The sequence below is a fragment of the Manis pentadactyla genome, chromosome 8 (assembly GCF_030020395.1).
Source record: "Manis pentadactyla isolate mManPen7 chromosome 8, mManPen7.hap1, whole genome shotgun sequence".
Classification (NCBI taxonomy): Eukaryota; Metazoa; Chordata; class Mammalia; order Pholidota; family Manidae; genus Manis; species Manis pentadactyla.
The window spans coordinates 96153546-96165375 of record NC_080026.1 but is presented as its reverse complement, the minus strand read 5'-3'; the positions used below and the strand labels follow the sequence as shown (position 1 = coordinate 96165375).

Here is an 11830-nt window from a genome sequence, read left to right as displayed (position 1 = left end):
TTCCTGCTGCCCTCTGACCTCATTGATTTCCATCAGAGTTCTCATCCATGACCTCTGCTGGTCGTGAGATTTGTCGAACGTATGACGGTGAAGGGCTCCATCTCGATTTCGGACGTTGTTTTGTTCGAATTCGGCTCTGCAGTTCACTAGCTTGGGTAACCTAATCTCTGCCTCAATTTGTTTCTTCTGTAAAATGGAGAGACTACTAAATGCCTTTCTAATACCTTGTTGAGATGATGGAATTAGTCAAGTCATATAGATTACCTGGCACCATAGTAAGCAACCGGAAAAGGTCAGCTGTTATTAACCATTTTTATACAACGCCTTGGTTTAGGTGCAGAGCTGCATATTAGAATCATCTGTGGTGTTTTTTCAAATGGCAATACCAGGTATCAGACCGATAAAATCAGAATCCCTAAGGCTGAGGCCTGGAAATCACTATATATACATTAATAGATGATGTAATTACACAATCATCTAATCCTATATTTTGTCTTATTTTGGGTAATCAGTAGCCATAAAAGTTTTCCAGGTGATTGTAGTGTGCATTCAAGGTTAATTGAAAGCCACTGGTATAGCACAATGGCTGACATGTAGCTAGCACTCAGTAAATGGTTGAATAGTGAATGAATGAATATTTAGCTACTCTTTTGACATGAGTCAAGTAAGTGCCCTAGGGTCACATAGCTAATAAGGATGGAACAGAATCCAAGTCCAGTTCTGACTCTAAATCACAAATGTTTTCTATGACTATATCATACATCAAGGGAAACAGCATTTAGCATACTAGTAGAGCAGCTATTCCAAGAAACTCTAAAGCCTTTGATAATTACAGTCACAGCACCATGATGTTATGATTTGTAATAGAACAAGATCTCTTAACTTAGGGCACATTCAGATAATGCAAACCTAAAAATAAGTTGAGAATGTATGATTCACATGGGTTGGCATGTTTATGCATACCTGTTTGTATCTACCTTTCCATGACCACCTATGCATTCATTGTAAGAGGTTGTTTAATTCAGCAAATGTTTATTGAGCACCCATTACATCAGTCATTGCTCTGTAGGTTGTTGATTTTTGCACATAATCCTTGCTTTGAAGTTTCTTACAATCTGGGAGGGAGACAAGCGTGTGAACTAACTATAATAATAGCTGATAAATACAATGGAAATACGAACAGGATACATACGTTGTCCAGAAGAAGGAAGAATTCAAGGCAAGGGGTTGGTAGATGGACAGGAAAGGCTTTATGGAAGAGGTGCAACTCACCTAGGGCAAGGCTGATCAAAATTCCTCGCACTGCACCCAGCACTGTAGTGGGATATGGATCTCCATTTTTGATTAATGGGTAAATTCAAACAGCAAGGGGGCACTGTTTTCTGGGGAGCTTGTAACCTGGTGAGACAAACCCAGCCATTCTTTGCTCTGGAACTGAAGCCCCTGCTGCTGCCACTTTGAAATGAGCTTTGGAGAAAGCAATTGGGATAGTCCATGATCCCATCAAGGAAGGCACAGACCCTGAAAGGGTGTCTGCTCGTTAGAGCCAGTCCTCTGAGTCCGGGTAAAAGCCCCATGCATTAGAATGGGGGACAGGGGAGGGCCAAACCTTTTACTATAATTAGCTATGGAGTAATACAGCTGGGGGAGGGAAGGGAGTATAGCTGGTAACTATTTTGAGCACAACTCCGATTGACAGGACACGTGTGCTGGAATGGACTGATCCCAGGACCAAGTTGCCTGCCTGTAGTGTGTGGTGTTGGGGGTGAAGGCCTGGGGCAGCAGGAGCAAGAGGGCCTGACAGGCCGGACGGGGTACCAGCGCCTCGACTTCTCTCCCTGGAACACTGTCCAAACTCCGAGGGCCATAGGCAAAGCTGAGCGATGGGTGCTGAGGAAGAGGTGCTGGTCACACTGTCAGGGGGAGCCCCCTGGGGCTTCCGACTTCATGGGGGAGCCGAGCAGAGGAAACCCTTACAGGTGTCCAAGGTAAGGGAGAGCCCCAACCTTTCCCTGTTGAGGTTTTAGGAAAAGGGGAACCCAAGGGAACCTGGGAAGAGTCATGTGGCAGCCTATGGGGGAGATGTGGGAGGCTGTGAAGAAGAAGAGTGGGGGTGGGTAGGTGGTCAGGGAAGCATGCTTATCTGGTCTGGAGAGTAGTATCTGAGGACAGGCTTCTGTGTGGGGCTATTAGGAAAGGGAATTCCTGATTTCTGGGAGCAGGAAAAAAGAAAGACTCCGCCTCAGTCCCATGTAGTACCATCATAGCCAAGGCCCAGGTCTGGCCATCCAGTCTTCACTCTCCTCTGAGTCTTTGCCTCTATTCCAAACTCCAGGAATATAGGGAAGGTTTTAATTTCTTTCCAACTAAGTTGATACTTCATGAGCTGAGGCTGTCTTACCCAGCCCAGCCCTGCCCTACCCACACCTTCAAGTGCTCCTCTTCCCCTACACCAGGCCCTTTCTCTCACTAGGCAGTACTTTTCCTGGTGTTAGGAGGGTTATGGCAGGACCTAGCCTGTCAGATGAAGTTGTTATCCTTTTGGTTTCACCAGACAGGCTTAGTTTTCTCAAGTAATATGTGGCTAATAATAGTACTTACTTCTTAGAACCATTCTAAGGATTACATGCAATGATACATGTAGAGTGCTTCATACCATGCCTAACATCTAGTAAGCCCTCAATAAATGACAGCCATACTACTATGTTACTTTAACATATGTACAGGAATGCATGCACACATGGCATACATATACACACAATCATCCTTTCACAGAATCTGCTGGACTCCCACCAATCTGCAATACTGCTCTATAACCTTGACTGTGCAGATAATGGCACACCTGGGATTCTAAGGCCTAGAAAAGAGCTATTGACTGGTATAGACATTGCTCATGGAAAAAAATCTTGAGGGGATATAACCACGATTTCTAGTACCCCTCCTCTGCAGTATTCCCCAGGCCTTTTGTTTGGTGATTACCCTACCTCTCATATGATGTATTACTCCTTCCAGTCTGCATGTTCTTCCCTCTAGACAGGCCCCCTCAACTGCAGCTCCATGCGCCTCCCTACCTTTTCTTACCCTCCAAAGTCATATCCTCTCCACATATGAGTCCTTCTTGTCCTAACTCCTTTCATTCTATTCCTCCTTGGAGCCCTTCCTTACCTACAGTCTCTCCTCCAACACCTTCTCAGATCCGAAGAAAAAGCCAGGCTGGCAGAGCAGGACTCCGAGAGAGGGACGAGCTTCTGGCCATCAACGGGGTCTCCTGTACCAGCCTTTCTCATGCCAGTGCCATGAGCCTCATTGATGCCTCAGGGAATCAGCTTGTCCTCACTGTGCAGCGGTATGGACCCCTTTTACCCCAGCCTACCCCCAACTCCCTAATTCAGGACTCCCAATGACTATCTCAGTTCTGTGGGTCATTGGCCTGGCTTCAGCTACAAAGTAGGTACTAAAGTACCCATTTCTGCTTGTTCATTTGTGTTAGAGTATAACTGTTTGTACATGCCTCCCAAAGGGCTTGAATGTATCTGCAGTTAAGGAATGTGAGTATCAAGTGCGTATATGAGTGTGTGGGCCTACTTCAACCCCTTGCCTGTCTCCTCCTCATCACATCTCCTTCTAAGTCCATTTCTACTCACAGCGCTCTAAGCACATTTGCCTCCCAGTTTATCTTCAGATCTCCATTCTTCCCAGCTCATTCATTTCATCTATATGCCAGTCCCTTTCTCCCACTGCTTCCTCCTCCCATCCCCTCCAGATCTCTCTAGCTATCAGAAATCCAGCCATTTCTCAAGTTCTGTCCTCTTTCCCATCCAGGATAGAGGGTGAGGGGCCTGTGCGATCTCCATCCCCTGGTGAGCTTCAGGTGTTATCACCCTTATCGCCACTGAGTCCTGAGCCTCCTGGTGTTCCAGTTCCGCAGCCTCCTCAGCCTGGGAGCCTCCTCTCACCCCCTGACAGTGAGGCTTACTACGGAGAGACAGACAGTGATGCTGATGGCCCTGCCACCCAGGAGAAGCCCCGCCGACCCCGACGCCGAGGCCCCATGAGGCCCTCCCCTCCAGGAGCCCAACCTGATGAGATCTACCTGTCTGATAGTCCTGCAGAGCCAGCACCTGCCATCTCTGGCCCCGCCAGCCAGGGTGATAGCCGTGTGAGCTCCCCATCTTGGGGGGATGTGGCAGCCCTTCAGCCACCCCCAGCTGAGGCTCTGCTGTTGCCCCATGGCCCCCTACGGCCTGGCCCTCATCTCATCCCTATGGTGGGGCCTGTTCCCCACCCAGTGGCAGAAGATCTTACTACCACCTACACCCAGAAGGCCAAGCAAGCCAGTAAGTACCTGAACCCTTTTTCCCTAGCCAGGATCCTTCTGAGTCCCAGATCTACCCCTTCATAACCATACTTTATGCTTCACTTGGATACAGTCTTGGGGACAAATGAAGAAGAGTGATGAATAGGAGGGAAAAATAATTATTCTCATGGTCCCCATTATTTTTGCTGTTTGAACCAGTATGGCAAAAAGGCACAGGGTAAGGGTAAGTAGGGAAGTTGGAAAGGGACCTGAATCAATGAGAGATTTGCCTGTTACTGTTGCTGTGAATTTCTTGTGTCAGACAGGATGAGGGCAACATGCAGACATGGGTGGGGGAGTATTTGGAAGCAGGGCAGGGCTATGTGGGCTCTTCAGTGCGAACTGCAGGCACAGCATCAGAGCTCTGACATTTCTAAGTTCAGTTAGAATTCCTGGGGACTGGGAGGCTATGGGACAGTCATGAGATCCCTAAGAAGTGGTAGAGGGAGGGATCTTCAACTCCTTATCTCAGGCAAGAATGTACGCCTGGGCAGAAAAAGCCAGTTCCACTTATCTCCAGCTCTTTGCTATCTTTGATGTGAACTACAGAACAAAGTCTAAGAGTAAACTTTCTTCCTGCCCTATGCCTCCCATGTCTCTCCCCCAGAAACCTTTCTTGTCACCTCTCCACTATTCTGATTCCTGCTCCAAAAAATTTTGGTCTCTAAGTCTGGAATAGAGGTTTAAGGACATGACAGTTTAGAGTCTGACATCCCTGAAAGTGTCCAATATTTCACAAAGAAATTCCAGATGCTTGCATAGTAACACATGCTTATTCCCAATTCTCATTTTAGCACCTCCTCACTCTCATCATGCTGGGCGAGACTCAGGGATATTTTTAGCCAAGCAGACCTCATTGTCCAGTGGGGTGGGGTGGGGGGAAGGGTAGGCAGGTGCCCACGTCCATCACATCAGGGCTTGTAGGGCAGCCGAGAGAAGGGAGGGGGCCAGGCTCCAAAAATAGTACAGTGAGCTCATTCAGCTGCCAGCTCTTGGGACAAGACAAAGGGGCTTTAAAAGGCGTGGGGGGTGGCTCAAGCTGGTCCTGCTCCAGCCAACACTGCCTTTCTCGGCATGGAGACCTTTGAGCCCATCAGCCAAGCCAACTGCAACAAAGCCCCAGACCCAGTTCCTGAGCTCCAGGACCGGTTCTATGCAGGTACTATCCTCCCATACTTAAGGGAGTTCTAGGATCTAGAAAGGAGGGGAAAACACTGGCAGTTTAAGAAGGGAGGTCTTACCTCCTTATCCTTTCCTCCTTTTTGCCTTTCTCTTCCTTCTTTTCTCAGAAGTTTTACTGCCCCTTTCTCAGAATGGGCTGATGCTATGACTACATTTCAGAGAGGTTTGTGACCACACAAGCTAGAGAAAACTCACTAGGAGAGGGTTTGTGTAAGAGAGAAGTGTGAGTTATCTATGAACATCTGCAGGCATAGATGTGGGAGTCTGTGGGAGAATGTATGTGTGAACAAGGAAGTGGCTGTATTTCTGTGTAGCTAGTGTCAAGAGATTTTACTCACAGTGGCCCTCAGGTAAATACTAAATTTACCTACAGTATCTCACTTCATCCTCATAGCAACCCTATGAGGTAGCCATTTTCACTCTCATTTACAGATGAGGAAACTGAACTTTAGTGAAGTAACTCTCCCAAGAGTCAAAAACCTAAATCAAACTCTGACTCCAGTGCCTCTCTCTCACACAATACTATTCTGTGGCATAAACATTGGGGTGGGTGAAATGAGAGCCCTAATTAGAAAGGAGCTTGGTATCTTGAGTGAAAAGTAGAATTTCAAGAATTTTTCAGGAACAACTGGGGATTGTGAATCAGAGAGCATCCATGTCCAAAAGGTTCCTTGCAGGCCAGTCTCTCCCATTCTCCCACCCCACCTCCAAGGCCCCACATTGCATGGGAAACCCTACCCTGGCTCCCCTTTGTTCATTGTCCTCGCCTGCCTGCCTGGTAGTGGCTGCCCAAGCTCTCTACCTAGAAGGTTGACACCCAGCGAAGCTTACCTGACTCCCACCCCAGCTAGGGAGAAAGGGAAATATATTTAGCTGGTGACCTTGAGACATCCTAAAGATTTGGAGGGCAGCCTTAGAGAGGAGCACTCTGGCTTTTCCCACATCCTGGATCTGAGGCCATCCCTGGCTGTGAGTAGCAGAGGTGTGAGGCACCGAGGAGTGCATTGGTGGTTGGAAGGCCAGTATCAGCTCTCAGATTTTGTCCAAACTGTTAGTAAGACAGTCTCTACAGGGTACCCTGTAGGAAAAGGCCTACCTGGAGTACACATGTGTGTGAATGTATTTGGGTGACTCTGCATGTTTTTGTCTGGGCACATGTTTATGTATGTATGTGAACTGGGATGTATCTAAGTTGGGGTATATGTTTATGCTAAAGTACAAATGAGAAAATATGCCCACAGCTGGCTTTCACTAGACCCGTATTCTTGTTGAAATGATATGTGGTGGAGTTCTTTCTCTGAATGTATATGATGTGGACTGAATGATGGGGGAGGGATAATGAATGAAGCCTCCTTGCTAAGGCGCCTTTGTGTGCCCATCATAAGGGTAAGGGGTGGGATGAAGAGATAAGTCACAAACTTTTTGAGAAGCCCCTTAACAAGGTATCTCTGGTGGGAGAAAAGTGTCCCTTCTTACCTTTTCTCACCCAAGGACCTGCCTCATCTCCCTGCTTGCCATGGGAAGTGACCCCCCCAACCTTCTCTCTCCCCCATACTGCCATCCAGGAATGGTGGGAGGCAGGGGAGTAATGTGTGGGGTGGGTAAGAGCACATACCCAGAAAGACAGTAGCAGAGTAGAGGCAAGAGAAGATAGGAGGAGAGCTGTGGTTAAAGTAGAGTGGGCAGCCAACTAGATTCTGCCTTCCTTCAACTGTCCTTGGTTTCACCTTTCACCCACCAGTCTGCCCTCAAGTCAGAGGACCTTGCCGCAGGCAGGAGACAGTGTGGGTCAGGCCAGTGAAAAGACAGGAGGTGAGAGGGCTGAGGGAACTGGCTGGTGTTGGGGGTGAAAGCACTGGAGAAAAGGACTAGAAGAGGCTCACTGACCATTTCCCTCCTGGTCTCCTCAGAACTTCAACGGGCAGAGAGCCTCCAAGAGAAGAGTGTGAAGGAGGCCAAGACCAAATGCCGTACGATAGCATCTCTACTAACCGCAGCTCCCAACCCCCACTCCAAGGGGGTGCTTATGTTTAAGAAACGGCGGCAGAGAGCCAAGAAATACACCCTTGTGAGCTTCGGGGCTGCAGCCGGAACAGGTGCTGAGGAGGAAGACGGTGTCCCTCCAACCAGCGAGTCAGAGCTGGACGAGGAAGCCTTCTCCGACGCCCGCAGCCTCACCAACCAGTGTGACTGGGATAGCCCCTATCTGGACATCGAGCTGGCTAGGCCAAGCACAGGTGCACCAGGTGGCCAGGGCGCAGGGCTGGGAGGGCAGCTGAGTGAGGCCTCTGGGCGAGGGGCCCAGCTCTTTGAGCAGCAGCGCTTGCGCTCAGCCTCACGCACTCAGGAGCTGGCCGAGGACGGCCCAGCAGCCATGCTCAAGGAGCAGGGCCTACAGTCATCACCTCGGGCCAAGAGTGCTCCCCTGGAGACAGCTGTGCTCCCATCCAGCCCTTCCCCGGCCGCTGTAGCCCTTCCCAGACCCTTCCTCCCAGGCACAGGGGTCTCTACCCCCACTCCAAGCATCTTTAACCGATCAGCCAGGCCCTTTACCCCAGGCTTACAAGGGCAGCGTTCAGGTACCACCTCAGTGATTTTCCGGCCCCTAGCCCCCAAGCGGACGAATGAAACCCTGGGAGGCCTCGGCCTCGCCCCACCGCCCTTGTGCTCTTTACAGGGGCCCACCCCACTGCCCAGCGTCACCTCAGGGGTTCCCAGCCTTGTGTCAGCCTCCGGTTCCCCCAGCACCCCACGCTCCTCGGGTCCCGTAACGGCCACCAGCTCCCTGTACATCCCAGCCCCCAATCGTCCTGTTACCCCAGGCGGGGCCCCAGAGCCTCTCCCTCCCCCTAATGCGGCTGCCATGACCTCCACCGCTTCTATCTTCCTGTCGGCACCTCTGCGACCCGCTGCACGCCCAGAGGAGTCCGCCCCAGGACCCGCGGCCTCTGAGCCCCCCAGCGCTCGAGAGCAGCGCATCTCTGTGCCGGCTGCCCGCACGGGCATCCTCCAGGAGGCCCGGCGTCGGGGAACCCGGAAGCAGATGTTTCGGCCGGGAAACGAGGAGACAAAGAACTCGCCGAACCCCGAGTTACTATCGTTGGTGCAGAACCTGGATGAAAAACCCCGGGCTGGAGGTGGTGAATCTGGTCCAGAGGAGGATGCTCTAAGCCTCGGGGCTGAAGCCTGCAACTTTATGCAGCCACCAGGGGGCAGGAGTTACAAGACCCCGCCTCGCGTGACATCTAAAACTCCACCTCCAATGACTCCCAAGACCCCGCCCCCTACGACTCCTAAGACTCCACCCCCAGTTGCTCCTAAACCCTCCTCTCGAGGGCTTCTTGATGGGCTAGTGAATGGGGCAGCCCCTTCGGCTGGAATACCTGAGCTACCAAGGCTTCAGGGCAGGGGTGGGGAGCTGTTTGCCAAGCGGCAGAGCCGAGCAGACAGGTATGTGGTGGAAGCTACACCTGGTCCTGGCCTTCGCTCTGGCCCTCAGCCCAGAAGCCCATCCCCTACTCCCTCACTGCCCCCTTCCTGGAAATACTCACCCAACATCCGTGCCCCACCTCCTATTGCTTACAACCCATTACTCTCACCCTTTTTCCCGCAGGCTGCCCGAACTCTCCCTAATAAGGCCCAGTCCCAGGGAGCTCGGGCAACCCCCAAACAGGGCATCAAGGCTCTGGATTTCATGCGGCATCAGCCCTACCAACTTAAAACTGCTATGTTCTGTTTTGATGAGGTTCCCCAGACTCCTGGCCCTACCTCCTTAGAGCCCTCCAAAACTGCCCGAGTCCAAGAGATCCGCCGATTTTCCACTCCAGCACCTCAGCCCACTGCAGAACTCCTGGCCCCTACTGTGCTTGCCCCCAGAGCAGCCACTACATTGGATGAGCCCGTCTGGAGGACAGAGCTGACCTCAGCCCCTGTCCTTAGCCCAGCCCCTCCTCCAGAGTCTCCCAGGGGACTTGGGACCTCTCCCAGTTACTGTGGCTTCCAGGTAGCCAGGCCCCGATTCTCAGCCACTAAAACAGGATTGCAGGCTCATGTGTGGAGGCCTGGGGCAGGCCACCATTGAGCCGGGCCCAGCTCCCAGGACCAAGGAGAGGTGGAACATCCACTTCCTAAAGTTGCTTCTCCTACCCATCCCACACCCTCTCTCAGGCATCTAGAGGGTAAATTCCTCCTGCCAGAGAGAGTTTTGGAGTTGGTGTCCCATCCCCTAGCTTCTTCCTGGCTCCCAATCTCCCTGCAGCTTTCCAACCTGTGATCTCTGCTTCAGGATCTGTGTTTCCCTTTGTCTCTGTAGTTCCTTGCCTGGATCTCTGTCTCTATCTCAGTCTCTACACACATATTCTTCCTCTGGTGTCTGTTTCTCTACATTGGTCATTTTCTCTGTGGGCCTCATTTTAACATTCAGTGAGAAACACAGAGAAGCAACTGAGGCCTCAGGCAGGAAGCTTACCACCAGGCAGGCTTGCAAAGGGACTGAACTGACCCCTCTTTACACTAAATTACTTACTACTCCAAACTCTTCTTTCCCAAGCTAGGCTGGCATATACCTAAGACGTGTGTGTGCATGTGTGCGTGAGTGCTCAAGTGTATTTTGTGTGTGTGTGTGTGTGTGTGTGTGTGTGTGTGCATGTGTGAGCATACAGATGTGTTCTTCTGTCTGAGATGAGTAAGAGGAGAGGTCTAAATAAAGACCCAGTGTGGAACTTATCCTTGCACTGATGAAAGAAGGGTCAGATATCCTACATGGATAATCTAGTGTGGGGAAAGAGGATCATCTGTAGCAGGTGTATAGCATCCTGTGAAACTCATAAAGGATGAGAAGGCTTGAAGGGCCAGGGCAGTTTGTATGGGCTGTTATACCAGCTAGACAAGAAATAGAAGTAAGAATTGTATTCCTCTGGATTTCAGAAAGTTAGCAACTTGAGAGGCACATGCTGAGCAACAAGCATTCGAGAAGTGCAAAAAGAAAAAATTTTCCTTGAGAATGAAAAAAATCATTGGCTTAATTGCTTCACAAAACTAAGACAGAAAGGAGGGAGAACAGAGCCATGGTGTGGATAGTGAGGCAGAAACCAGGAACAGAGCAGAAATGGATGAAATGGGGCCACAGAGAGAAGCATAGGGAGAGAATGCAGTGTTGACAGAGAGTAGACTTGGGTAACAAGGAACCAACTGTATACAAGAGGGGGACTGGGGAAAAATGTGAAAGGGAAGAATGTATTTGTTTCAGTGAAAGGGGATGATGGTGGGGGGATGTGAGAGTGTGCTGAGTGTTGAAAGAATAGTTGGTACCTGTGCTACCTCCTTTGCCTCTGTCCCTGTGTTCTGCAGCTTGTCATGACTACCTAGGAAAGGGCAAGGAAAAACCTAGAGCCAAAACCTCTTTTCAGTCCTATCCCATCCCTCAAACCCTAGTTCTTGTTTCTTTTCAGCTTCAGGCCCTGATCTTGATCCTAGATAAGTAGGAGTCCCTCCTCACCGTGACCACTACCAATCACATTTGCTGCTTGATCTGGAAATTGATTCCTTTGCATATTGGGTGTGAGTCACACTATTTTGGTTTGTGCACAATAATAAACTTATGCCCCTACCTTCCACTGTGTCATCTCTTCTAGTTTTATACCCAAATCCTGATCTCCCCCTTGATCTTCTCTATTCCATTCCCCTGATCTCCTGATTCCTGATATCTTTTTCCATTCCTGCCCTGTTTGTCACCCTTTTGCCCTTCACCCCCATGGTCTTTTGCTTTTCTATACTATTTCTGTCTCACTCCAATTTAGCCACCTTCACCATTCCCCTTGTTCTCCCCAAATTCTCCATCCAGATTCTCCCCCTTCTTTTTTGCCTACTTCATACTTACCAGGCAAGACCCCAGCTTACTAAACTTAATTGGAAAGGCCCTCTGAGCCTCTTGCCATCAACATTTCCCAGCTCCCTCGAGGAAGCAACCATGTTCCATGGGAAAGCAATGGCTAGAGGTGAAGGTGGGCTAGGAGAGGGAAGAAGGAGAAGAGGGTGAATCTGTGTGGAATGAGTAAAGAAATCACTGAAGGCAGGCTAGAATTAAAGATTTCTGAGAAGAGTCACTGCTCCAATTTTACCAGCAGGGGGCATATTTGTATCAATAACCGGGCCCAGAACTCTGATGCACCCAAGTACACAGTCTATTCCAAAAGAGGGCCCAGAGAGCATAAGTTAAATATTCTGTCTTTACCCGCTCTGCAGTTTTAGATACTCAATCATAGAAGATCAAAATTTCGGTTTGTTTTTGGG

The 11830-nt window shown here is 50.0% G+C and overlaps 1 protein-coding gene across 2 annotated transcripts; it reads left to right on the top strand.

Annotated features, from left to right (window-relative positions):
• Positions 1-1812: 1812 nt before the first annotated feature.
• On the top strand, positions 1813-11152 carry SYNPO2L (synaptopodin 2 like). Of its 2 annotated transcripts, XM_036928793.2 has the most exons (4): positions 1813-1988; positions 3195-3346; positions 3823-4337; positions 7450-11152. In XM_036928793.2, exons 1-4 carry the CDS (start codon positions 1884-1886, stop codon positions 9618-9620), a joined length of 2943 nt encoding a protein of 980 aa, XP_036784688.2. In that variant the 5' UTR covers positions 1813-1883; the 3' UTR covers positions 9621-11152. The 2 variants fall into 2 exon arrangements, with proteins under 2 accessions (XP_036784688.2, XP_036784689.2); XM_036928794.2 differs by lacking the exons at positions 1813-1988; positions 3195-3346; positions 3823-4337 and adding an exon at positions 5358-5516.
• Positions 11153-11830: the final 678 nt, after the last annotated feature.

Bases quoted from the DNA above. Each gene is read 5' to 3' on its own strand.
- SYNPO2L (XM_036928793.2), top strand. From the start codon at position 1,884: ATGGGTGCTGAGGAAGAGGTGCTGGTCACACTGTCAGGGGGAGCCCCC. The intron at 3,347-3,822 runs GTATGGACCCCT...TTTCCCATCCAG, and splicing joins CTTGTCCTCACTGTGCAGCG to GATAGAGGGTGAGGGGCCTG. The intron at 4,338-7,449 runs GTAAGTACCTGA...TGGTCTCCTCAG, and splicing joins CCAGAAGGCCAAGCAAGCCA to AACTTCAACGGGCAGAGAGC.